Below are 27,158 nucleotides of genomic sequence, written 5' to 3' on the forward strand. Positions count from 1 at the left end.
TTGCCTTTAACAGAATTATTTGGTTCATCCACTTTGTATATGGCCATTATCAAGTAATGCTGCTGCAAAATAGACTCCTGTCTGTATCATAAATGTGACAGCCTCATTTATCATAGGTGATGAAGTTTCCCGTTTTCAGTGTCTTACTTACAGAAAGAAAATTTATATTTCACTGTGGCATGTAAATAATGTTGATTATTTTAAAGTATTTTTTATCTGTTCCAACCAGTGCATCAATGTGTGTGTCACCAGTTTCCTTAATGGGAAAATTCTCATTAGCCACAGCCACCTGTGTAGCTAATACCAATTTATGAGTGCTTAGACACAAGTGCTGATGCACCAGAGTCACTCTATTAGCCATTATTAATGGCATTATCTGATACTGATGCAATGAAGAATGTCTTGTTTATCGGCATATTGCCACTTCCATTGGTTTTGCTCTGACAGTTTTTGCAATGTGACCATACTACAGTTATAGCACCTTGTGCCCATGGGAAAAATTATGATTAAGCTTGTTATGTTTCTTATTGTCTTGAAGAGGTGCATCATTATAAGGAGAGCAAGAGTACTTGACATTCTTCCTACAATAATTTAATCTTAAGTCTCCAGTTGTTAGTATATTAGCCCATTAGCTCCCAGTTTCTTTTTAGTTAACATGTATTCTGTATTTTTGGAAAACTGTGTCCTGGCAACCCAATTTAGGGAAATACGAAGAAATTTTTTCATTTGTAGCATAAATGTGAAATTTTGACAGTCTTCATTTGAGGATGCTGGGCTCTTGGCAGATGTTTTGTCATTTACTGCTTACTAGGAAAAATGACAAGGCATAAGGAAATTGGTAATAATAAACTCAAAATAAACATTTCAAAATTATTATTTTATTTCAGTAAGTAACATTTACAAAAGCTTAAACCTAAAAATTCTTCAAAACTGAAATTTCGTGAAGGCCTGATACGACATTTGGGAGAGCTTTCCGTACAGAGCATAGCATTAAACTTCCCACAATATTCTCAGCTTTTCTTTGCAGTTCTCATACTGTCTTTGCTTTTTATGCTTCTGGATGATGTGCAGCTTCTGGTCATACTATATTACTGGTACATTACTCCTGGAAGGTAGATGAGTTTTGGTGGCTTTTCCTTAACTGACCTGATTTCAACTGACCTGGTATGTTCTCATAATCTGCCTTCTGAATTAGTTCATCTCTTGGAAGCCAAATATACATTCCCAAGTCATATTTACCATACTCATAAAAAGGCATCAGTATCACTTTTTACCATGCACTGCAATGGTATGTTTCTCTGTTAGCCAGTCATGAAGATCAACATTTCCCATGAAATTCTTGAATGTATTCAATGCATGTGATTGAGGGAACTGTGGCCTTTTTGGTTTGGGATGAATTCCAACACAGGCCTTAGACGGTAGGAAGCACAGTGTCGAAATTAGTTGCTAGTGTAACACAGTTATTGTCATTCCGTTTTTTGACCAAAACTGCCTTCTTTCTGTCAAATCTGAACTCAAAATATCCCTTTCCTTTCTTTTTCAAAACATTATCTGGTGATAGGAGCATGCCCTTTTTTATAGTTCCACTTGCACGGAATCCCAGTTCCTTCAGTTGGACGAGCAGGTCATGACTAGTAAAGTAATTGCCAAAACATACTTTGTAAGTGTTCGGCTCATCAATAATGGACAACATTCTCAAAACTACTTTGGAAACCAATGGTAGATTTGCATTGTCATCATTACATGGTCCTTCCTGCAATACAGTAAGAAATTGTACAGTAGCCATCTGTACCACATATGGCCCAAAGTGTATATCCAAAGCATATGGGCATCAATCTGATAAACTGCTTTATGGGGTGATGTCCATAGTACCTCACAATCAATTCATCAACACCGGATTTTTCTGAAACCAGAGCCTCTGCTAATGATTTTATTTTGAAAGATTTGTCATCTTTGGTTTCAGTGGCTTTTTGTGTTGTTACTGAAATATATTGCAGTTTTCAGTTCAAGATACTGTTCACGACTCATTGTACCATTCACTATTTTAACACCTAGACAATCGTCCTCAGACCAGTAACCTCTTTCAGTAGACAATTTATGATAGCATGTAAAGATAAAGAACCCAACAAGTACACGAATTTCATTGTGTAAAACCGAATAATTTATTTAGTTTTTACACTCGCTAGTGTATTTTTCAGTTTCCACTACAATCATGCTTACAACTTCTTCGGAAAAGAGTTCAAAAACCTGCATGGGAGTGAGACCGTGCAACTTTCCTTTCAGTTCACCTGACTGACAAGAAGCTTTCATCCCTAAGCCGGGAAATGAATATTTCGGAACCTGATTATACCATTGAATTTCCTATTTTGGGCCCATTTAGGAATGTCTTTGTTGTCTCTCTCACATGATAGTTCAGTATTAACTTTAATTAGGCTTACATATGGATTTCCTAACACGTCATCTTCAATATTTTTGTCATTGCTCTGCTCATCTACATCTGGAGGTAGAGTTACTAGGTCTGCTTCTATTTCTTCAGAAAATAAGTATTCTAGTGCCTCTTGAGCAGTTTTAAAAACATTGTGAGCCATGGCTAAGAAATCTGAAAAACCCGAAAAGCATAACATTTACCGTGGAAATGCCGAGTGCCCTCAAACAAGGACAGCAAGTTTTCATGCGCTGGGGCATAAAATATAATAAACTATTTTCACCTTCATAAGTACCAAACAGTATCACAGTAGTGAATTACACATCAGCTAGAAAATGGAAGTGACACTTGTCTTAGATGTAGCCACAAAAATAAATATAGAAATGATCAGCAGGCACTGCAAAAATGCTCCCCTTTTGTTAAGTCTTCAACTGAATAACTGTAACAGAGAGATAAAAATGGCACCAATTGTTGATGGAAAGCTTACTTTACAACAACAAAAACCCATTGTTGGAATGGAGTTACAAACATTGTAATAATGACGGGAAAATGGATTATTATCACTCGAGGACAACGGGCGCTAATGGGTTAAAGTTCTCTTAACCCTTGAGCATTGGCTCGCACTAACCATGTAGCCCCGTCAATAAAATATATGCTTTCCACTCATCTTTCACTTCAAAGCTCAACAACATAACGGAACAGGATAGATAGTTACTTGTCCAGGCATCACAATTTGACTATTTAAAAGAGTTATATGGAGCACCACAGTATTACTTAATCGTTGTTGAATGCATGTAGTATGTTCTCAACATTTCAGCTGTCCCCAAAGTTGTGGTGAATTTTTTGTATGGCTGATGCAGTCATTTTAGGCAGTGATCTGTCAAATAATTTTTACTACATCTTCTCTGAAGAAATGATCCTTATTAAAATTTTCACATACTTGACCAACCGTATGTAAATTAAAATGATTTTGCTGTGTTATAAATAATACTTTTGTTATTCCACCATACAGATATTATTCATGGGAAACTTGATCTGAAAAATAGCCAACTAGAAGTAGACTATGCAATTGGAAGAGACATCCAGCCTGCTGATCTTGGATCAATCGTCTCAACTCTACAAGAATGGTGTGACTCTTGTGAAACTGTGCTATCATGTGTAGAGATGCAAATCAATCGTGCAAATTCAGAGAAGAATCGTCGGCTGAAACATAAGGAAGCTGTTGAGCAAGAGGTTTGTTTGCTTATGTAATTTATACTATGGTGCCATTTTGTTTCAGTAGATTTAAAATAAGAAGACTTAAGTTCAATGTACTAGCTTTTGGTTTTGTTCAGTTTTCATAAATCACACCAAAGATAAGCAGAATATGGAATGTGAATGCTGAGAGATATCCTGCGTTCTTCGAACAGAACCTAGATGGTCACTCCTGCCATTGGTATTGAGTGTAGTTCCTGTGTTTCCTGGCTCTCACTTGTGTCCAGCTAATATACATTATGGGAACTGGTTAGGAAGGCAAGTTGTTGTCATTCCAATTGTGCCGGAAACCACTTTCTAGTGTACATTGGGCTGTATAAGTGGACAAAACACACTCGTTTAATGTTTCTTAATTTTTCTGTTTTTGTAGACCTCAGAATTAATACCATTCTCTTTTGCCCTTGTTTATTCATGATAATTTTTATATTCTTTTGCATAAATGCTAGTACACAATGTAAAACAATTATAATCCACTGCACTGGAGGAAGTACCACAGCAATAGTAGTAATAATAATAATAATAATAATAATAATAATAACCGTACAGTTAAAAGGAAGTCACGCTTGATCAAGGTCCGTGTCACTTTCCATTTTTAACCAGACATAATGTCTGAGAAAGGTTTTCTCATAATAATACAGATATCAGGCATTTGTATTCACTTTGTATCCTACATGGGGTTACACTTTTAGATCACTGTGATGTACTAATGTATGTGAATGTGCATAACTGAAGGCAATGAGGTTATTTACATTCGTGGGATGGTTAGAAATCCATGATTACTATCTTTGAATATGGTGTGTACTTGATGTGGCTGCTTTAAATCTGTTTTGGATGGGCTTTTGATAAGATCAACATACAAATAGTTTTGATAGAGATGTTCAGCACTAAAATCCAAAGAGTGCACTGGCCACAGCTTCGGAGCGATGTCTTTGTTGACACCTTCCCAGTATTCCACCAATAAACCAAAGTCTGCCACCAGCTTTACCCACGACGGAGGCTGTGTGATAATTCCATTTCATATCCGTACAAAGTGTTGCAACCAAGTATTTGTATGATTTGGCTGATTACAACAGTTACTTGTTGAGGCTATAGTCATAGGGTACTATGTTTTTTTTTTTGTGAAGTGCACAGTTTTACATTTTTGAATATTTAAAACAAGTTGCCAGTCTCCGCACCACTTCGAAATCTTACCAAGATCTGACTGAATATTTATGGAGCTTCTTTCCGACAGTACTTCATTATAGGTAACTGCATCGTCTGCGAGAAGTCTGGGGCTACTGTTAATATTGCCTTCACTGCCATTAATGTACAACATGAACAGCAAGGGTCTCAACAAACTTCCCTGGAGCACACCCGAAGTTACTTCTACACCTGATGATGACTCTCCATCCAAGCTAACATGCTGCATTGTCCCTACCTAAAAGTCTTCAATCTGTACACAAATATCACTTGATACCCCATAAGATTGAACTTCTGACAGTAGGGTAGATGTGTTATTGAGTCAAATGCTGTTCAGAAATCAAAAAAAATACTGCAATTTGTATATTTATTTTTTATTTTTATTTTTAGTGCATGGAGGACGTCATTCTGTTCAAGATACTTCTTTATGTTTGAGCTCAGAATACCTTCTAAGATTCTACGACAAATTTATGTTGGGGACATTGGATGGTAGTTTTGTGGACCACTTCTGCCACCCTTCTTGTAGATGCATGTGACCTGTGCTTTTTTCCAAGAACTGGGCACGGTTTTTTGTTCGAGGATTCTAAGACAGATCATAGTTATAAAGGAGCTAACTCAGTTGCAAATTCAGTATAGAATTTGACAGATTCCATTAGGACCTGGAGCTTTGTTCAGTTTTCATGATTTCAAGTGTTTCTCAACACTGCTGAAACTAATACTTTTTACTGGTATGAATATTAAATTGGGGCAGTTCTCCTGGGTTTTCCTTCATAGAGGAACATTTGAAAACAGAGTTAAGCATTTCAGCTTTTGTCTTGCTCTGCTCAGTTTCATGTCCTGTCTCATCCGCTAGGGACTGGACACTTAAGTTTGGTGCCACTAACAGCTTTCACATACAACCAGAATTTCTTTAGGTTTTGTGAAAGATCATTTGACAACATTCTGCTACGGTAGTTACTGAAGGCATCGTACATTGCTTTCTTGACAGCCAAACATGTTTCATTCAACACCTGTCTATAACCCTACACTTTGTTTTACACCTATTATGCAGTAATCTCTGTTTCCTTAGAAGTTTCTGTACAGTGACTGTATACCATGGACATTCCTTGCCATTATGAACCATCCCACTGGGTACATATCTATCCTATGCGTGGTTAACTGTTCTTTTAAACATGAGCCACAGTTCCGTTCGTCAGCATGCTCCTGCCCTGTGCTGAAAGTCTCAGGTTCCTCATTGAGATATGATACAACTGAAGCTTTATTTAGTTTACCTTGTTTTAATTGTCCTTTGTACTTTGGTAGTCATTGTTGCTACAACCATGTCATGGTCACTGATACAAGTTTCGGTGTGGACATTCTCAAAGAGGTGAAGACTACTTGTCGCCATTAGCTCTAATATATTTCAATCATGAGTGAAGTTTCAAACTATCTGTTGTAGGTAGTTTGCAGAGAAGGCATTTAGTAATGTTTCATAGGCTGTCTTATCACATCACCACTAACAAAACTGTGTTTCCCAATTGATTGTTGGATGTTTAGTCTCCACCAGTGATTACATTATGATCGGAGAACTTACGTACACATAAACTGAGATTTTTTCTAAAGTTTTTGGTTACCGTATTTACTCGAATCTAAGCCGCACTTTTTTTCTGGTTTTTGTAATCCAAAAAACCGCATGTGGCTTAGAATCGAGTGCAAAGTAAGAGAAAGTTCTGAAAAATGTTGGTAGGTGCCACCACAACTAACTTCTGCCGTCGAATATATGTAGCGCTACACTGGCATGCTTTGCAGGCACACAGATAAATACTGGCGCCAAAACCTCTGAGTCACTAAATAAATTTAAGAAAAGGTGGAAGACGAGCTTTTTTCTCCACCCCGAGTTTCGACCACTGCATTTTTATACGTTATCCAACGAAGTAAATACAAATTCCGTATTGTTCATCTTCGAATGTAACAGCATTTCAATATCCAACTGGCAAGACTGTTTGGGATGTTTGTCAATTTGGCCAACTCTACGTTCTGAATTTTTTTTTACCTGTGAGAAGAGATGGTTGCTAATAGGAACTTTTATGAATTGTGAATCACACGTAGTAGTATTCTCTTCACCATAAGAATAATACGAATATAAACATTTTGCCATGTATTCTTTCGTGTTTGCTACTATCTCATTTAAATCCTGTCTGCCTAATAAAGTACGAAACTAGAGTGAGACAACAGCAAACGTGGAAGAATGTACATATCATGTCATGAAACTTCCTGGCAGATTAAAACTGTGTGCCCGACCGAGACTAGAACTCGGGACCTTTGCCTTTCGTGGGCAAGTGCTCTACCATCTGAGCTACCGAAGCACGACTCACGCTCGGTCCTCACAGCTTTACTTCTGCCAGTATCTCAACTCCTAACTTCCAAACTTTACAGAAGCTCTCCTGCGAACCTTGCAGAACTAGCACTCCTGAAAGAAAGGATACTGTGGAGACATGGCTTAGCCACAGCCTGGGGGATGTTTCCAGAATGAGATTTTCACTCTGCAGCGGAGTGTGCGCTGATATGAAACTTCCTCGGTAGCTCAGATGGTAGAGCACTTGCCCGCGAAAGGCAAAGGTCCCGAGTTCGAGTCTCGGTCGGGCACACAGTTGTAATCTGCCAGGAAGTTTCATATCAGCGCTAACTCCGCTGCAGAGTGAAAATCTCATTCTGGAAACATCCCCCAGGCTGTGGCTAAGCCAAGTCTCCGCAGTATCCTTTCTTTCAGGAGTGCTAGTTCTGCAAGGTTCGCAGGAGAGCTTCTGTAAAGTTTGGAAGGTAGGAGATGAGATACTGGCAGAAGTAAAGCTTTGAGGACCGAGCATGAGTCGTGCTTCGGTGGCTCAGATGGTAGAGCACTTGCCCGCGAAAGGCAAAGGTCCTGAGTTCGAGTCTCGGTCGGGCACACAGTTTTAATCTGCCAGGAAGTTTCATATCAGCGCACACTCCGCTGCAGAGTGAAAATCTCATTCTGGATATCATGTCATGTTTATATTCATATTATTCTTATGCCTAATAGTGATACAGTCAGAAATGAAGCAGGGCAATTGACTAGATTTTTAAATCTAAGATGACTCTAATTTCTGTGCAGAATGTAATGTACTAACGAGGCGTCCAAAGAATTTCAAAATGAGAAAATTTTTCGCTAAACTCTCGTTCAGAACATCTATCATACGCAGTCTATTATTTGGTTCTTGTTGATCATATCGTCATTCATTCTTTAAAGCAGCACTGTAAGTAACAACAAGTAGTAGTCTCTTGCCATTGTTTCACTAATGAGATGATTCCTCTTTTTTTTTATTTTTATTGTAAGCCGCGGTAGCGAGCACAGAAGCAAGCCATGCCGCGAGCGGCGACATGCCGTAAACACTCACTATCAGAATGCGACAAACAATGCATGACGCAGTACAATAATGCATTTTCAGCTTAAAGTGACGTAAACACCTATAAAAAAGAGAACGGCACTTATCAGATCAAAGAAAAATAAGCAATCGATTCAAACCAGACAAAGCACGTGGAAAAGGAAGGGTACCCGTATAAATATGGACGGAGCGCCCGACGCATAGCAATGGCTACCTGGTAAAGCTCAACTGCTAAGCTAATGACTCGAACCAAACTACTATAGCTGTATCGTCATTCATTCGACCTAAACTGTGTCTCATATTACAATGGACCAACTTTGTTTCGATTTGGAGGTGCGGCCTAAAACATTTTTCTCCCCTTGAATTTCGAGTCTCAAATTTCAGGTGCGGCTTAGATTCAGGAAAATTATTTTCTTGATTTCGAGTCCCATTTTTCAGGTGCAGCTTAGAATCGAGTGCAGCTTAGATTCGAGTAAATACAGTACATTAGGAGACGGATCTGGCAGGCGATAGAAGGATCCAGTTATTTTATGCCGACCCCTGATACTGAATCTTACCCAAACAAAAACACATGCATCTTCAATTTCTTTCTCAGTGGTTTTGAGTTCCTTGTTTACTCGTCAAATACTCCCTTAATTTCCCATGTGCCTATCCTTTCAATATAAACTTAAATTTTCTGCAAAGTTCCGACTGCTATCAATTTCAGAATGCAAAAACTATAGATGAATTGCATTCTTCCCCCTATTTATGTTCTCTAGTGGACTATCGGCAAGAGCTAATGAATCCCTGATGATGTGTGTTGGACATATTCACTTGATTATGTTCACATATCTTTCATTGTAGGAAATGGAAGGTCTGTTGTGGTTTTGAACTTAAGAAAGCTACAGCTTACATTTGATAAACTGTATTGTGACTGATTTGTTTTGTTCTGAGAGTGAATCAATATCCTACAGATCCCAGAAAATGAATTGCTGAGACAGTAAATCAGCTGTACTCAACAGTATCAGTCTCAACATCTATTCCTCCTGGTTCTTTAATATCTGAGCAATGGCCCTTGTGTTAATAACATGTTTTGCGAAAACAACTGAGCAGAACAGCATTTATTATTAACACTCCCCCCTGCGGGTCCGGGGATTAGAATAGGCCCGCGGTATTCCTGCCTGTCGTAAGAGGCGACTAAAAGGAGTCCATCCCCCTCACGGGGGTAGTTCGCGCCTGCGTCCGGAGACGGACGGTTCCACGACCTATCATCGTGGTCCTTTTGGTTTTTTCACTCCTCGTTTCTTCCTTCCTTTTGTTGGTTCCTTTCTTTGCTCTTCTCCACCTCACTGTCTTCCTTACTCTTTCCCTTGCCTTCTCCTTGCCTTCTCATTGCCTTTTTCTCCTTGCCTTCTCATTGCCTTTTTCTCCTTGCCTTCTCATTGCCTTCTTCTCCTTGCCTTCTCATTGCCTTCTTCTCCTTGCCTTCTTATTGCCTTCTTCTCCTTGCCTTCTTATTGCCTTCTTCTTCTTGCCTTCTCATTGCCTTCTTCTCCTTGCCTTCTCTGGTCTCCGCCTCGGCGTTTGAGACAGTCTGTCCTCTTTCTCCCTCTCTCTCTTCTTTTTCCTCTTCTTCCTTCCTCCCTGTGCGTGTCTGAAGGCCGACCCACGCGTTTGCACGCGTAGCCGGTGACGGGGTAACGCGTAAGTCCCCGCCCTGGGTAGACATGTAAGGCACGCGCGTACCCCCTGGTAAAGGCCAGGCCCGGGGAGGGGTGATTGCCTGAGCTGATACCTTCCGACCATGCCGATTGGTCCCTCCGTCTGTTTCTCGGGAGGTGTGACCTGAGGTGTAAACATTCACCTAAGGCGGGAGTGCCCTCTGAGAGGGTCCCCACAAGGAAGGAGCGCGCCATCGGAGACGCTGGCAATCATGGGGGATTCCTCCGCAATGGATTCTACTCCATCGCTTTCGACTTCGACCCAAAAACGGAAACGTGACCAGCCAACAGTGACAAAAGTAGTACCGCCTGCCCCACAGTTCCTCGTAGTTTCTCGATCTGAGGACGGAAAGGATTTTTCCGCTGTCAACCCTTTCGTCATTCAGAAGGGCGTAGATGCCATAGCCGGATCTGTCAAATCTTGTACCAGGTTGCGTAACGGTACCTTATTACTAGAAACTGAGAGTGCCTTTCAGGCGCAAAAACTGCTTCGGGCCACACTCTTGTACACGTTCCCTGTCCGGGTGGAGGCCCACCGTACTTTGAATTCGTCTCGTGGTGTAGTTTATAGTAGCTCCCTCGACGGATTGACTGACCAGGAGCTTCAATCTTTCCTCGCTGAGCAGGGTGTGACGGCTGTCCATCGGGTCATGAAAAAGGTCAACAATGACCTTGTACCGACCCGGACACTTTTCTTGACCTTCGATAGTGTTAAGCTGCCATCGCGCATCAAGGCGGGCTACGAGGTTATTTCTGTTCGCCCCTATGTCCCGACACCTACGCGCTGCTACCAGTGTCAGCGTTTCAATCACACTCGACAGTCTTGCTCCAATGCGGCTAAATGTGTCACTTGTGGCAGGGATGCCCATGAGGGTGACTGTCCACCTCCGTCTCCTCGTTGTGTGAACTGTCAGGGTGCCCATGCCGCATCCTCCCGCGACTGTCCTGTCTATAAGGAAGAACGCTGTATCCAGGAAATTCGAGTCAAAGAGAAAGTGTCCACCTCGGCTGCTCGCAAGCTATTGGCTAGTAGGAAGCCCACGCTGCTCCCAGCGGGGAAATACAGCACTGTCCTCGCCTCTCCTCGGACTACCCGGGAGGTAGCAACCCAGACATGCGATCTGACCTTCAGCACCACGGTCGTCCGTTCGGCCAGTGCTAAGATCGCGCGGTCGACGTCTCCTCTTCCTCCCGTCACCCCACAGACACCAGCCACTTCCTCAGTTTCTGCTAAGTCGAAGACCCCGAAGTCAGATGCACGGGCCTTCAAGAAGGAACCATCCCGTGCAGACTTCCTCCGTCCCTCGACCTCCCAGCCTTCGACTGGTACTTCCACCAAACGTCCTTCTAAAAAGGTGCATAGGAAGCACAGTTCTCCTTCTCCGCCGCGGCGCCTTTCTTCTCCTGCGCCACCCAGCGGTTGCCGCCCCAGGCCGTCATCCGTTTCGCCTGGCCGCACCGCTGGTAGCCGAACATCTGGCCGTTCACCGGCGGAGGAAGCTCCCCCTCCCGGCCATCCTCCCGAGATGGCCGATGACCCTATAGACCCCATGGACGATGACTGTCCGCCTCCTGATAGCGGCGGCAGTGCTCGCTTGAAGCCAGGCCCTAAGCGGCCTTCGAGGTGACCACTTCTATCATCTTCCTTTTCTTACGATGGCACTTATTCACTGGAATATTCGCAGCATTCGCTCCAACCGAGAGGACTTGAAGTTGCTGCTCCGCTTGCATCGTCCGCTCGTCGTAGCCCTCCAGGAAACGAAGCTACGCCCATGCGATCAAATTGCCTTGGCACACTACACCTCTGTGCGTTTTGACCTACCCCCTGTGGTAGGTATCCCAGCTCATGGAGGGGTTATGTTGCTGGTCCGGGATGATATTTACTACGATCCCATCACGTTGCACACCGGCCTGCAGGCACTTGCCATCCGCATTACTCTCCCCACTTTTACGTTTTCCTTTTGTACCGTTTACGCTCCATCGTCATCTGCCGTTACCAGGGCAGACATGACGCAACTTATTGCTCAGCTACCTGCACCATTTTTGTTAACTGGAGACTTCAATGCCCACCATCCCCTTTGGGGCTCTCCAGCATCCTGCCCGAGGGGCTCCTTGTTAGCAGACCTTTTCAACCAGCTCGATCTTGTCTGCCTCAATACTGGCGCCCCTACTTTTCTTTCGGACACATCTCACACCTATTCCCATTTAGACCTCTCTATATGTACTCCCCAACTTGCACGCCGGTTTGAGTGGTATGCACTTGCTGATACATATTCGAGCGACCACTTCCCGTGTGTTATCCATCTCCTGCAGCGTACTCCCTCTCCGTGCTCCTCTAGTTGGGCCGTCTCCAAGGCAGACTGGGGGCTCTTCTCTTCCAGGGCGACCTTTCAGGATCAAACCTTCACAAGCTGCGATCGTCAGGTCGCACACCTCACGGAAGTCATTCTCGCTGCTGCTGAATATTCCATCCCTCACTCTACTTCTTCTCCACGTCGCGTACCGGTCCCCTGGTGGACCGCAGCATGTAGAGACGCTTTACGTGCTCGTCGACGTGCTTTACGCACCTTTAAACGCCATCCTACAGTGGCGAATTGTATTAATTATAAACGATTACGTGCTCAGTGTCGTCATATTATTAAAGAAAGCAAGAAAGCCAGCTGGGCTGCTTTCACAAGCACCTTCAACAGTTTTACTCCTTCTTCTGTTGTCTGGGGTAGCCTGCGCCGGCTATCTGGCACTAAGGTCCACTCCCCAGTTTCTGGCTTGAAGGTCGCGAATGAAGTCCTTGTGGCCCCTGAGGCTGTCTCCAATGCCTTCGGCCGCTTTTTCGCCGAGGTTTCGAGCTCCGCTCATTACCACCCTGCCTTCCTCCCCCGCAAACAGGCAGAGGAGGCTAGGCCACCTGACTTCCGCTCCTCGAATTGTGAAAGTTATAATGCCCCATTCACCATGCGGGAACTCGAAACCGCACTTGGCCGATCACGGTCCTCCGCTCCAGGGCCTGATTCTATTCATATTCAGATGCTGAAGAACCTTTCTCCTGCGGGTAAAGGTTTTCTTCTTCGTACATACAATCGCATCTGGATTGAGGGACATGTTCCCGCATGCTGGCGCGAGTCTATCGTTGTCCCGATTCCTAAGCCGGGGAAGGACAAGCACTTGCCTTCCAGTTATCGACCTATCTCGCTTACCAGCTGTGTCTGTAAAGTGATGGAGCGAATGGTTAACTCTCGATTGGTTTGGCTGCTCGAGTCTCGACGCCTACTTACCAATGTACAATGTGGATTTCGTAGGCGCCGCTCTGCTGTTGACCATCTGGTTACCTTGTCGACCTTCATTATGAATAACTTCTTGCGGAAGCGCCCGACCGCGGCTGTGTTCTTTGATTTGGAGAAGGCTTATGACACCTGTTGGAGGGCGGGCATTCTCCGCACCATGCATACATGGGGCCTTCGCGGTCGCCTCCCTCTTTTTATTCGTTCCTTTTTACTGGATCGACAGTTTCGGGTACGTGTGGGATCTGTCCTGTCCGACACCTTTCGCCAGGAGAATGGGGTGCCACAGGGCTCAGTTTTGAGCGTCGCTCTCTTCGCCATCGCGATCAATCCAATAATGGATTGCCTCCCAGCTGATGTATCAGGCTCCCTTTTCGTGGACGATTTTACCATCTACTGCAGCGCGCAGTGTACACGTGTCCTGGAGCGCTGTCTTCAGCGTTCTCTTGACCGTCTTTACTCCTGGAGTGTCGCCAATGGCTTCCGTTTTTCTGCCGAGAAGACGGTCTGTATTAACTTCTGGCGCTACAAAGAGTTTCTCCCACCGTCCTTACGACTCGGTCCCGTTGCTCTCCCAATCGTGGAGACAATCAAATTTTTAGGCCTTACCTTTGACAGGAAACTTAGCTGGTCTCCACATGTGTCATATTTGGCCGCCCGTTGTACCCGTTCTTTAAATGTCCTCCGTGTTCTCAGTGGTATGTCGTGGGGAGCGGATCGAACCGTCCTACTTCGTCTATATCGGTCGATCGTCCGCTCCAAGCTGGATTATGGGAGCTTCGTATACTCCTCTGCACGGCCATCCATCTTACGCCGCCTCAACTCCATACAACATCGGGGTTTATGACTTGCGATCGGAGCATTTTATACCAGTCCCGTAGAGAGTCTTCATGCTGACGCTGGCGAATTGCCACTCACCTACCGGCGCGATATACTGCTTTGTCGGTATGCCTGTCGGCTACTGTCAATGCCCGACCATCCGTCTTATCGTTCCTTTTTTGACGGCTCTCTTGACCTTCAATACGGGTTGTATGTCTCTGCCTTGCTACCCCCTGGAGTTCGCTTTCGTCGCCTCCTTCAACACCTTCATTTTTCACTCCCTGCAACCTTTCGAGTGGGCGAGAGCCGCATGCCACCTTGGCTCCAGGCTCAGGTCCGCGTTCACCTCGACCTCAGCTCGCTCCCAAAAGAGGTCACCCCCGGTTCGGTCTACCACTCCCGTTTTTTGGAACTTCGTTCGAAGTTCATCGACATGACTTTAATTTATACAGATGGCTCTAAGACCAATGACGGGGTCGGGTGTTCCTTTATTGTTGGGGCACAAAGTTTCCAATACCGGCTCCATGGCCATTGTTCGGTCTTCACAGCTGAGCTCTTTGCCCTCTACCAGGCTGTTCTTTACATCTGCCGCCACCGACATTCTGCTTATGTCATCTGCTCAGATTCCCTGAGCGCCATCCAGAGCCTCAGTGATCCGTACCCGGTTCACCCTTTCGTACACCGGATCCAACGCTCTCTTCAGCAGCTGGTGGATGTCGGTACGCCGGTTAGCTTTATGTGGGTTCCTGGCCATGTCTGTATCCCTGGGAACGAAGCTGCAGATGCCGCGGCCAAGGCTGCGGTCCTCCAGCCTCGGACAGCTTCTTGTTGTGTCCCTTCGTCCGATTTTAGCAGGGTCATTTGTCGGCGCGTTGTGTCGCTGTGGCATGCCGATTGGGCTGCACTTACCGACAACAAGCTTCGGGCCTTAAAACCTCTTCCCGTGGCTTGGACGTCCTCCTCACGCCCTTCTCGGCGGGAGGAGGTCGTTTTAGCAAGGTTACGAATTGGACACTGCCGGTTCAGCCATCGCCATCTGCTGACGGCTGCGCCGGCGCCGTTCTGCCCATGTGGGCACTTGCTGGCGGTTAGACACATTTTAATGTCCTGTCCAGATCTTAACACACTGCGCCTCGATCTTAACCTGCCTAATACTTTAGATGCCATTTTAGCGGGTGACCCACGAGCAGCTGCTCGTGTTCTTTGTTTTATCAATTTGACAAACCTCGCTAAGGACATTTGATGATGTTTTTTAGTCCTATGCCTGTCAGTCTGTCTTTTATTGTGTTTTCCCTTTTAGTTGTTGTTGTCAACTTGTGCCTCGCGGTGCATTCTTAGAGTAGTCAGGGCGCTAATGACCACTGAAGTTGTGCGCCCGAAAACCACAAAAAAAAAAAAATATTATTAACACTGAATAATTTTCTGTAGCAGGTGTGTTCACCAATCTGCTCAATGAGCTGGCTCGCAGTGGAGAGGAACCTGAGTGATTTTTCGGTATGGCCTCAGTGTTCCATTTCCTGAGAGATCTGCAACCATCCGATGTTTGACGTTAGTGGCTTTATTTGTTTTGTTCACTTTTCTTAATGCTTACTAAATGGACCTCTAGTCAGTTCCATTCAACAGTGCTACAACAGTCTTCATAGAACTTTGTCTCCTTGTATGTGGATGGGTGCAGAGAGAGAACATTAATTTCCCTCCAAGCTATTAGAATGACCTTAGCAACTGAACTTCAAACTTTTGTAATCATCCTCTTTTACAACAACACAATCTTGTATAATAAGTGGATATACAGGTCATCTTAAACGTATGTAGCCTATGCCAAACAAGAAAAGAGGTATCTCTTTACATAAGCCAACTTGCTAGGCGTTTATCACAGCATCCGTTGAAGTCATGACCTTCTCTCTTTTTCTCTTGTCTTTTTGTGTTCTAAGGAGATTTGTGGGTGGCTTCATGGTGGCTCATTAATGCAGTTCATGGGAAATTCGCTTTATAAGGCTGTTGTGTTAATGAGAAATGACAGTAAAGTGAAAATTACATCTCTCTTAATATTCTGATGAAGCAAAGAACATGGGGCACCTATGAAACATGATATTTCTTACAACAGATGCAGCCTTATGATTTACCTTTTAGGACGAAATTAAAATTGGCATAAACCTCTATTTCAAGATCATTTTATTCAAATGTTAAACATAAAATACTGGATGTCAATGAATATTAATTATTTTGCTATTCACTGAAGCCTGAATGTTAGGTATCACTTTCCGAGAACTGTGGATTCGAAAATAAGATAGTAAGTGAAAGTCTGTCAGTGAGCTTCCATGGATGGTTTTCATTCTTATTATTGTCTTAATATTGTATTACTGTATGATTAAATGATGATGGCGTCCTCTTGGGTAAAATATTCTGGAGGTAAAATAGTCCCCCGTTCGGATCTCCGGGCGGGGACTACTCAAGAGGACGTCGTTATCAGGAGAAAGAAAACTGGCATTCTACGGATCGGAGCGTGGAATGTCAGATCCCTTAATCGGGCAGGTAGGTTAGAAAATTTAAAAAGGAAATGGATAGGTTAAAGTTAGATATAGTGGGAATTAGTGAAGTTCGGTGGCAGGAGGAACAAGACTTTTGGTCAGGTGATTACAGGGTTATAAATACAAAATCAAATAGGGGTAACGCAGGAGTAGGTTTAATAATGAATAAAAAAATAGGAGTGCGGGTTAGCTACTACAAACAGCATAGTGAACGCATTATTGTGGCTAAGATAGACACAAAGCCCATGCCTACTACAGTAGTACAAGTTTATATGCCAACTAGCTCTGCAGATGATGAAGAAATTGATGAAATGTATGACGAGATAAAAGAAATTATTCAGGTAGTGAAGGGAGACGAAAATTTAATAGTCATGGGTGACTGGAATTCGTCAGTAGGAAAAGGGAGAGAAGGAAACATAGTAGGTGAATTTGGATTGGGGGGAAGAAATGACAGAGGAAGCCGCCTTGTAGAATTTTGCACAGAGCATAACTTAATCATAGCTAACACTTGGTTCAAGAATCATGAAAGAAGGTTGTATACCTGGAAGAATCCTGGAGATACTAAAAGATATCAGATAGATTACATAATGGTAAGACAGAGATTTAGGAACCAGGTTTTAAATTGTAAGACATTTCCAGGGGCAGATGTGGATTCTGACCACACTCTATTGGTTATGAACTGCAGATTGAAACTGAAGAAACTGCAAAAAGGCGGGAATTTAAGGAGATGGGACCTGGATAAACTGAAAGAACCAGAGGTTGTACAGAGTTTCAGGTAGAGCATAAGGGAACAATTGACAGGAATGGGGGAAAGAAATACAGTAGAAGAAGAATGGGTAGCTCTGAGGGATGAAGTAGTGAAGGCAGCAGATGATCAAGTGGGTAAAAAGACGAGGGCTAATAGAAATCATTGGGTAACAGAAGAAATATTGAATTTAATTGATGAAAGGAGAAAATATAAAAATGCAGTAAATGAAGCAGGCAAAAAGGAATACAAACGTCTCAAAAATGAGATCGACAGGAAATGCAAAATGGCTAAGCAGGGATGGCTAGAGGACAAATGTAAGGATGTAGAGGCTTGTCTCACTAGGGGGTAAGATAGATACTGCCTACAGGAAAATTAAAGAGACCTTTGGAGAGAAGAGAACCACTTGTATGAATATCAAGAGCTCAGATGGCAACCCAGTTCTAAGCAAAGAAGGGAAGGCAGAAAGGTGGAAGGAGTATATAGAGGGTTTATACAAGGGCGATGTACTTGAGGACAATATTATGGAAATGGAAGAGGATGTAGATGAAAATGAAATGGGAGATAAGATACTGCGTGAAGAGTTTGACAGAGCACTGAAAGACCTGAGTCGAAACAAGGCCCCGGGAGTAGACAACATTCCATTAGAATTACTGATGGCCTTGGGAGAGCCAGTCATGACGAAACTCTACCATCTGGTGAGCAAGATGTATGAGACAGGTGAAATACCCACAGACTTCAAGAAGAATATAATAATTCCAATCCCAAAGAAAGCAGGTGTTGACAGATGTGAAAATTACCGAACTATCAGTTTAATAAGTCACAGCTGCAAAATACTAACGCGAATTCTTTACAAACGAATGGAAAAACTGGTAGAAGCGGACCTCGGGGAAGATCAGTTTGGATTCCGTAGAAATGTTGGAACACGTGAGGCAATACTAACCTTACGACTGATCTTAGAAGAAAGATTAAGGAAAGGCAAACCTACGTTTCTAGCATTTGTAGACTTAGAGAAAGCTTTTGACAACGTTAACTGGAATACTCTCTTTCAAATTCTGAAGGTGGCAGGGGTAAAATACAGGGAGCGAAAGGCTATTTACAATTTGTACAGAAACCAGGTGGCAGTTACAAGAGTCGAGGGGCATGAAAGGGAAGCAGTGGTTGGGAAAGGAGTGCGACAGGGTTGTAGCCTCTCCCCGATGTTATTCAATCTGTATATTGAGCAAGCAGTAAAGGAAACAAAAGAAAAATTCGGAGTAGGTATTAAAATCCATGGAGAAGAAATAAAAACTTTGAGGTTCGCCGATGACATTGTAATTTTGTCAGAGACAGCAAAGGACTTGGAAGAACAGTTGAACGGAATGGACAGTATCTCGAAAGGAGGGTATAAGATGAACATCAACAAAAGCAAAATGAGGATAATGGAATGTAGTCAAATTAAATTGGGTGATGCTGAGGGGATTAGATTAGGAAATGAGACACTTAAAGTAGTAAAGGAGATTTGCTATTTAGGGAGTAAAATAACTGATGATGGTCGAAGTAGAGAGGATATAAAATGTAGGCTGGCAATGGCAAGGAAATCGTTTCTGAAGAAGAGAAATTTGTTAACATCGAGTATAGATTTAAATGTCAGGAAGTCGTTTCTGAAAGTATTTGTATGAAGTGTAGCCATGTATGGAAGTGAAACATGGACGATAACCAGTTTGGACAAGAAGAGAGTAGAAGCTTTCGAAATGTGGTGCTACAGAAGAATGCTGAAGATAAGGTGGGTAGATCACGTAACTAATGAGGAGGTATTGAATAGGATTGGGGAGAAGAGAAGTTTGTGGCACAACTTGACTAGAAGAAGGGATCGGTTGGTAGGACATGTTTTGAGGCATCAAGGGATCACAAATTTAGCATTGGAGGGCAGCGTGGAGGGTAAAAATCGTAGAGGGAGACCAAGAGATCAATACACTAAGCAGATTCAGAAGGATGTAGGTTGCAGTAGGTACTGGGAGATGAAGAAGCTTGCACAGGATAGAGTAGCATGGGGAGCTGCATCAAACCAGTCTCAGGATTGAAGACCACAACAACAACAACAACAACAACAACAACAACATATTGTCGAGAAAAAGTTACTCATACAAGCATGGACATAATCGTAGTTATGTGCTTGTAGTCGTGTAAATTTATGTTACGGAACATTTTTACAAAATTCTAAAATACTAATTTTGTTGTCTGGTCCCTTCAACCCCCACAAACCAACCAACCAACTAATTTTGTTATGAAACTTACCGTATAAGTGCCTGACTGTGCGTAAAAGTTCTAACTGTAGCTCATTTTCCACATTGTTAACAAGTGAAAAGGGAAGTCTGATGACGTCAAACTTTTCATAATCCTGGAAATATACTCGTGGAGAAAATAAACGATACATCCATCCATCCATCCATACATACATACAACAATATTGTGAAAAGGATATATTGCTTCTCACCATAAGGTTGAAACGTTAAGTTGCAAGCAGGCACAATGAAAAGACTATTACACGTTCAGTTTTTTTCCAAAGCCTTCGTCAGCAAGGAAGCGCACATTCACACAGGCAAGCACACTTGACATCTATCTGTGGGTTCTCCAAACTAAATGCAACTGTCAGACTACAGGAAGAGGAAGAGAAGTGAGCGTTTCCTGCCGTAATGTTTAGGGATTAGATGGTGGCAAGACAAGGCTGCCAGCCCGGCTGTTGGGAGGCTGTGATGGAGAGAGGGGGTGGGGGGGGGGGGTGGAGAGTGGAAAGGGAAAGGAGCAGAGATGGGGAAAGGAACATTGGATGCATCAGCAGAGAGCAGTGTAGAGTTGAGGGTAAAAGGACATGAATTGGAAGGAGGTGATAGGATAGAGGTAGTGGAAACTGTTGGGTGGAGGGTGTGTGAACAGTAGGTAACCATAGGTTGAGGCTAGGATAATTTCAGGAGTGGAGAATATGTTATAAGGGTAACTCTCATCTGTGCAGTTCAGAAAAGCTGATGGTGGAGGGGAGAATCGATAGATAAATACATACATTCCAAGATCACTGACCCTGTACACCAGGTGCCAACCTTGTATTTCTATTGGACAAGTTTCTTCAATAATAACACTGGTTTTCCTCACTGCATTATGGGCTTAAAGTTTGGTCTTAATTTGCAGATTTTTTGATGACTTTATCTGCTTGAGACTGAAATAATTTTTAGACTTGTTGACAATAAGCTGAATAATTTCTTGTTTGTATGCCTGTTGAATCAAGGGTGTTGGTATTTAAAATTTTCTGCTCGGGTATTTTCCTTGTTCTTACCTGCGATGGGGTGCTATTAGGGGCTGTGATATTAGGGGCTTCGCTGGATATTTCTATCATTAACATTTCAGTCTTCTCCGTATTAATCTCCGGTCCAATCTTAATGTCATTCTTTGCTAAGTCCCCATAGTTTCTGCCATCCTTGCACACCACTATGGCCTCAATGTCATTTGCAACTCACATAAAAATGCTCTGGTCTGGTTCAGGTTCATTGATGATATCTTCATAAACTGCACTCAGTTCATTCACAGTAGCAACACCATTTCTCCCTTCCACTTCATCTGATCCTCTTCAATGCAGTGTGTCACCTTCTTAGATGTTGACCATCTCCTCTGTGGTGGCACCATCCACACCTCTGTCCACATTAAACCCTTCAGCCACCAACAGCAACTGTACTTGGACAGCTGCCATCCCTTCTGCATCAAAAAATCAATCCCATATTGCCTGGCCACCCAGGGACAACATATCTGCAGTGACAAGAACCCCTTTTCCCAGCTCCTTTACAGACAACCACTATCCCCACACACCATCAATCCTACCACCACACCGAAGAGCCAACTACAAAAGAGTGCCTCCTTTGTCACCCAGTATCAACCTGGACTGGAACAACTGAACCACATACTTCGTCAGGGCTTTGACTGTTCATCATCATGCACTAAAATGTGGGACATCCTATGCAAGGTCCCTCCCACCTCTCCTAAAGTGATGTTTCATCATCCACACAATCTCTGCAACATCCTAGTCCATCCCTATATCACTCCCAAACCCAACCCCTCGCCAAAGGGATTGTATCCCTGTGGAAGACCCAGGTGCAAGACCTACCCAATCCGATCTTACCACATCAAAGGCTGGACCGCCTGTGAAAGCAGTCATGTTGTATGGCAGCTCTGCTGTAAATGTTGTACAACTTTTTATATTGGGATGACTGTCAACCAGCTGTCCACCGGGATGAATGACAACTGCCAGACTTCGACCAAGAGCAGAGAAGACCACTCGGTGTCACAACATTTAGTTGAACACAGAATGCTAGGTTTCAATGACTGCTTCACAATCTGGGCCATCTATATCCTCCCCTCCACCACCAGCTTTTCTGAACTGCACAGATGGGAGTTATCCTTACAACACATTATCTGTTACCGATATTATCCTGACCTCAACCTGCTGTCCCCGCACCCTCCACCTGACAGTTTCTGCTACCTGTGTACTGTTGCCTCCTCCCTTTTCATGACTCCCACCTTCGTTGTGTGGCACCCTCTGCCAGTGCACCCACCTATCCTTTCCCTTTCCCCTTCCCTGCTCCTCTCCTTTTCTGTTCTCCATCCCCCCCCCTCCCACACACACACACACACACACACACACACACACACACACACACCTCCATATGCTATACCCTCCAGGGGTGTGAGTTCATGTGTAGTGCACACGGGATCCCGAGCAATTTCAGCTCATTCTTCCTTCCCTGGCTGCATTTCCTTCACCGTGCCCCTCCCACCCCATCCTTGCTCCTTCTATGCTGCCCCCTCCTTCCACTCTCTCGATGTTCTGATTTATGTTGACATGGCTGTCCAGTGGTTCTCTGTATTTCTTGAAGTTTTGTTCATCTTGCCTGTTTGCTTTCACCCTTTGTGGCGGTTTGGTCCCCCGCATTGGAGTTTGACCCCTACTTCTAAATTTCATGTTCTAGTGTGAGTCATTTGGGGAAGAATTCCCTCCCTAGTGTCTATAGTATGGATTCCTCTTGCCCTTCCTTCCCTTCTTCCTTCCCCACTGTAGCCCCCCCCCCCCCCCTCAACCCCACTAGGTCACCAACATGTGTAGCCAGTCTGTGTGGTGGGGTTGTGAAGTATCCATGTGACTGAGTCGGTGACAACACAGGGATCACACTACTCATACGTGAGATTTTGCCATCCCACATATGTCAAGGAGTGGCTGCTTGTCATCCTGGAGCATCGGAACTTCCAGCAGCGGTCGCAGAGTCGGGTGGCCCTGGCTGTGGCTGGGTGGCACCCGTGGAGATAGCCCCTAATAGGCGTGGGTGAGACCGGAGTGGATGCTCCAGCGACAGGCATCATGCGCAAAGGTGTCGAAGAGCGTAGTGGCAAAGGAAGTTCTAAGAAGATCACAGTCAGGGCGAACATGAGTCATCGGGAGTTGGAGTATGCAGGACTGATGACTCGTTTCCGGACTAGGACAGAAGACTGAGACTGTTCTCTTAAGGAGGGATCAGTGTCGCAGAAGAAGCTGAGTAGCACAGTCACTGTGGTATAGTGGTTATGATACTAGGCTGTTGCATGGAGGGTTGCTAGTTCAATACTCACCTGAACTGTAAAATTTTAATTTCTATATTCAGTTCGAGTACATTCTAGAAGTATCCACAAATGCCAGGAATCATTGTACTGGAATATTCTGTAACTGTATATATACCGTATGTGCTCTGACCAGAGGCAGTTCGCTCTGCGCTCTTGTATGTGCAAGTGCTGAATAAACCTTCGTTAAGTGAAGTTAGTGTTCATCATTCATCTAATTACACCTTCTTCTACATGACAATATAGTACACTGTTCCGTGCTGTACAGCTGATAGTGTTGGGTATCATCTGAGTGATCTCCAGGAGCTATCTAGTGAGTTCTACTTCTGGAGGATCTCCAGTGATCATGCATTCGGCAGTGTTACCTATGTGGCATAAATTCTCCAATGCTAATAAATTAGTGGATGTATCAAGAAGGTGACGGCCCGGAAGATGCTGTAGCAGACCATAAAATGAAGAAAGAAAGAAAGAAAGAAAAAAAAATTGCTCTTAGGATAGGGTATAGTACATCCGCCACGGCGAATTGCCACATAATGTGTCAAACAACCATATGTATTGATCGGAGAACCATCGGTAGCATGGAGGCAACGGTCGTCACTGCAGTGGAGAGGTAGTTGAGAAAATGAGTACACCAATATGTTGTACTAGAAAATGCAATTTTGCTGAAAGTTCAGTGAGACAGTTGACAGCTGCTATCTGGGAAGTCAGTTGCCATTATTAACAACTTGGGGGTCCTTTACCCATCTCCCATGGGGAATGGCATTGGTGAGCTTCTGAGCCAAACCATCTATGGCACCAACACATCCTTTCAGCTGAAGGAAAATGGCGGTGTTTCTTTGGTGAGTGTTGGCATTATGACAACCAGCTGGAATGTTGTATATGAAGAGTGGCAGTGTGTGTGGTAAGCTCAGTGATTTGTACTTGAAGTGAGGCCAGAGAACTGTCTGATAATGGAAATATGACTATGACACAAGTGGACAGATACACCTCAGCAGCATGGTTCACGGGTGTGCTTGGACCTTGAGGTCACCTATGCATACAGTGAGTATTTTCTGTGGATCAGACAGTAAGTGTTTTAGAGAATGTTTTCATTGACAGCATTGCTACCTAGGGCCTATAAACAGAGCAGTTGGGAAGGGGCACGATTCCTGTGCGGAGTGACTTTTCCAGTCATTGGGCTTTAGACTAAGATGAACAACTGGTCACAGCTTTTTTTATTGGCAGTGTATATGTCGTCACTTGGTGGTAAGGCAAAAATATCTTGGACTTATATGGCCATGTCCTCATTGAGAGTAACAACAACATAACTATATTTGGTTTTGTCCAAAATTATATGAGTTAACAAAAACTGGCTTTGGAATTGTGTGAACCACACAGCAGTATTCTCTTGCCAGAAGGTGGAGATTTGACTCTTCCACAGCTCACGAGTGCATTCGTAAGAACATTGATAGTTGGCACCAGATTTTGCAGTAGTAGATTTTCGCATATCTAGCCTTCAATGTGTCACAGCTTGAAGCATCAATAGTTGTCAAAAATCTTGTGTTTTAGTATGAATACTTTATTGACTGTGTTTTAATATACATGTGAGAATGTGAAGAAGAGCTCTCATAAAATATCACAAAGTCAGTGAACAAAAATGAAGTCAATGAGTAAACGAAAAGGTTGCAGTTCATAAGGAAATAAATTGAGTTTATAAGCGTGAAGTGTAATAAACTCAATTTGGGGCAATGATGGACTCCTGGTGACATGAGTCTGGATAAATTTCATATACACCTATATGTGTCCTCATACATGCTATCTCCCAATGAGTCTTATGCATAACACAGCACAAATACCTAGTTCAGAGTGATAAGTTAGGCGTGGAATGGGAAAATATTGTTGATTCCACATTATACACATGCACACCATGTCTGTGGCAGCATGAGGTTTGCGATTTAGTACCAAATCCATTGACACATTTATTTTTAGCTTGCCGTACGGAGTTGTCCTTGCATGAAGTAATGGCCTTACAACTTTAGTCCTCTTTCCTACCACTTCATGACCTTTTCTCTGCCTAAAATACAAAATAAAGAAAATCTGTACACAGAAACAGAAAAATAAGTCTCAACAGCTACATTGTTGGCTGTGGTTGTCTGTGGCTGTCTGTGCGAATGGTGACCTTAGGTAACAGAGCAATGTCTTGTGTCATTAGCTTTCTTCTTACTTCATTTGAGAATAGTTACAGATGTTAATACCTCCTGTGTATAAACTCAAATTAGTTTTAAATTTACTTTCATGATTATCGCACAACATGTATATGGGGGTTAGCTCCACTAGATTTTTATGATATTTTCAATCAGTTGAGAATTTCTGGAGTATGATGAGCACATCTGACAGCAACTAAACACTCCTAAAATTCTGTGGATATTATTTGAACAGATTTTTATACCTGTATTAATCTTATTCTGCTAAGGGAAACATACAGTGTGTCAATAGTGGTCGAGGATCATGGGTTTTTAAGTGATCTGATTTGTAGATGTTACACTTTCTAAGGATTCCTTCTGTGAATTTTGGGTCTTCTGCTTTTCTGACATCTAGATAGTGTTGATGATTTCATCTTCAGTCATTTAGGATGGTGCACTTAAAATATTTGACAAGTGTCTAATTCCAATGACTTGTCGCCAACAATGTAGACAGCCAGTATTGAATCTGCTTCTGCAGTGATATTTCTCTCTAATTATACTTGCAACCTCAGATTTCTTTATGTGTGTTTGTTTCATTTGGAAAATAGCTGCTAGTTACTAAAAAATAACTACACAAAAACAATATGTTCATAATTCAACAACAAATCAGTTACAGTAAAAGTAGCATATCAGCTTTGGTCACTTGGTGCACAATCCTTTCTTTGTCTTACAAGACACCACATTTTTTATTTTGCCCCCCTCCATAGCATCTGTGTCTCTACTGCATTTGCATTACGGGAATGCTTCATTGTAGGAAGGAATCCAGTTTATGTGCATATTTGTACCTGACAAAGTAAGCAATTTTTGTGATCTCCATTATTTTTACTGTAGTTTCTTCTTACTTCCTCTCAATGCAAACTGCAGCATTGTGCTTGACAACTGTAGTACAAATGCGTCATATGGCATTTATTACATGTGGTATTGTAATTTCTTTCCTTTTTTCCAGATTGTCAATATCAAAAAAACATTGAAGACTCAAACTCAAGACACTGATGAGGCGATGGCAACAGATACCCGTGAAACGGCATCGCAGACAGGAGACAAAGGGAAAAAACCTTTCAAAGGCAAAGGAATTCGCAGCAGTTCTGGGAAATTTTGGCAAAAATCCTGAAGTGTGAAAGTTTATTATGTGACTAGACATCAGAGTTCTACCAAATAGGGATTGTTGCCTTCATTGTGCCTCATCGAGGGATTGTGAGACTGAAGTGATAAAAGAAACTGGACTTTGAACTGCAAGCCATGTAAATGTCTGTCGTGTTGATTAATAAGTTCTTAATTATCATTTACATGATTAAAATTTTTTATTTTTTGATTGCAGCTGTTTAGTGAAATGACTGTTTCTTAGAAGCTGTTGCCTTCTAAGATATTTGTGAAAAGCATTGTTCATTTATAAGCACTGTGCTCACAAGGTGTGAATATAATTCCTCACACATTTGAATGATCCATTTTGTTCCTTAATTTGAATAAGACATGTGTATATATAACAGTTCTTAATGAAATTTAATTGCTTATTTATAGTTTTTGAAAAGAGTATAATTTAATTTTCTATAAGCTTTCTTTTCAATGTGGCAGGATTTTACCCATTTAAGGACCCAACTACATATAGTATTAACAGATGACTTGTATTTAGTAAATGTCAATTTCTTGGTGATTGAGACTTGAAAGAAAAGTTTACGCTATCTTTTATTTTCCTGTGAGATTATATATCTTTCGGTCTGAGATGAATGAGTAAGTAAATTGGATTATGATGTGCTCGACTTGCATTTATCATAATCCAATTTTCACTTATGTTAAAGCCACCCTTTTGAGATTTCCATTGTTTTCTTGTATCCTGCGTGTATTAAAAGTTCCAGAAAGGCTGCAACTTAATCTCATATCACCTTGTTTCTGTCAGAGAGCATGCCACATTTTCAAGTTTCTCTATCAGATGAACTTGAAAGGCCATCAAGTGTCTGTAATTTTACTTGAAGTATAGTATGATTTCAACTTTATGTGTTCATCACTCATTT

At 42.8% G+C, this 27,158-nt stretch overlaps 1 protein-coding gene across 1 annotated transcript in view; it reads left to right on the forward strand.

Moving 5' to 3' along the window:
• Positions 1–26,587, forward strand: part of LOC124607054 (COP9 signalosome complex subunit 7a) — a 38,224-nt gene extending 11,637 nt beyond the window's left edge. The window contains exons 5-6 of the mRNA XM_047139230.1: positions 3,438–3,658; positions 26,096–26,587. Coding sequence (XP_046995186.1) covers positions 3,438–3,658; positions 26,096–26,260 — 386 coding nt within the window. The 3' untranslated portion in view covers positions 26,261–26,587. The remainder of the gene's footprint in view (positions 1–3,437; positions 3,659–26,095) is intronic.
• Positions 26,588–27,158: the final 571 nt, after the last annotated feature.

The sequence above is a fragment of the Schistocerca americana genome, chromosome 3, assembly GCF_021461395.2.
Source record: "Schistocerca americana isolate TAMUIC-IGC-003095 chromosome 3, iqSchAmer2.1, whole genome shotgun sequence".
Lineage (NCBI taxonomy): Eukaryota > Metazoa > Arthropoda > Insecta > Orthoptera > Acrididae > Schistocerca > Schistocerca americana.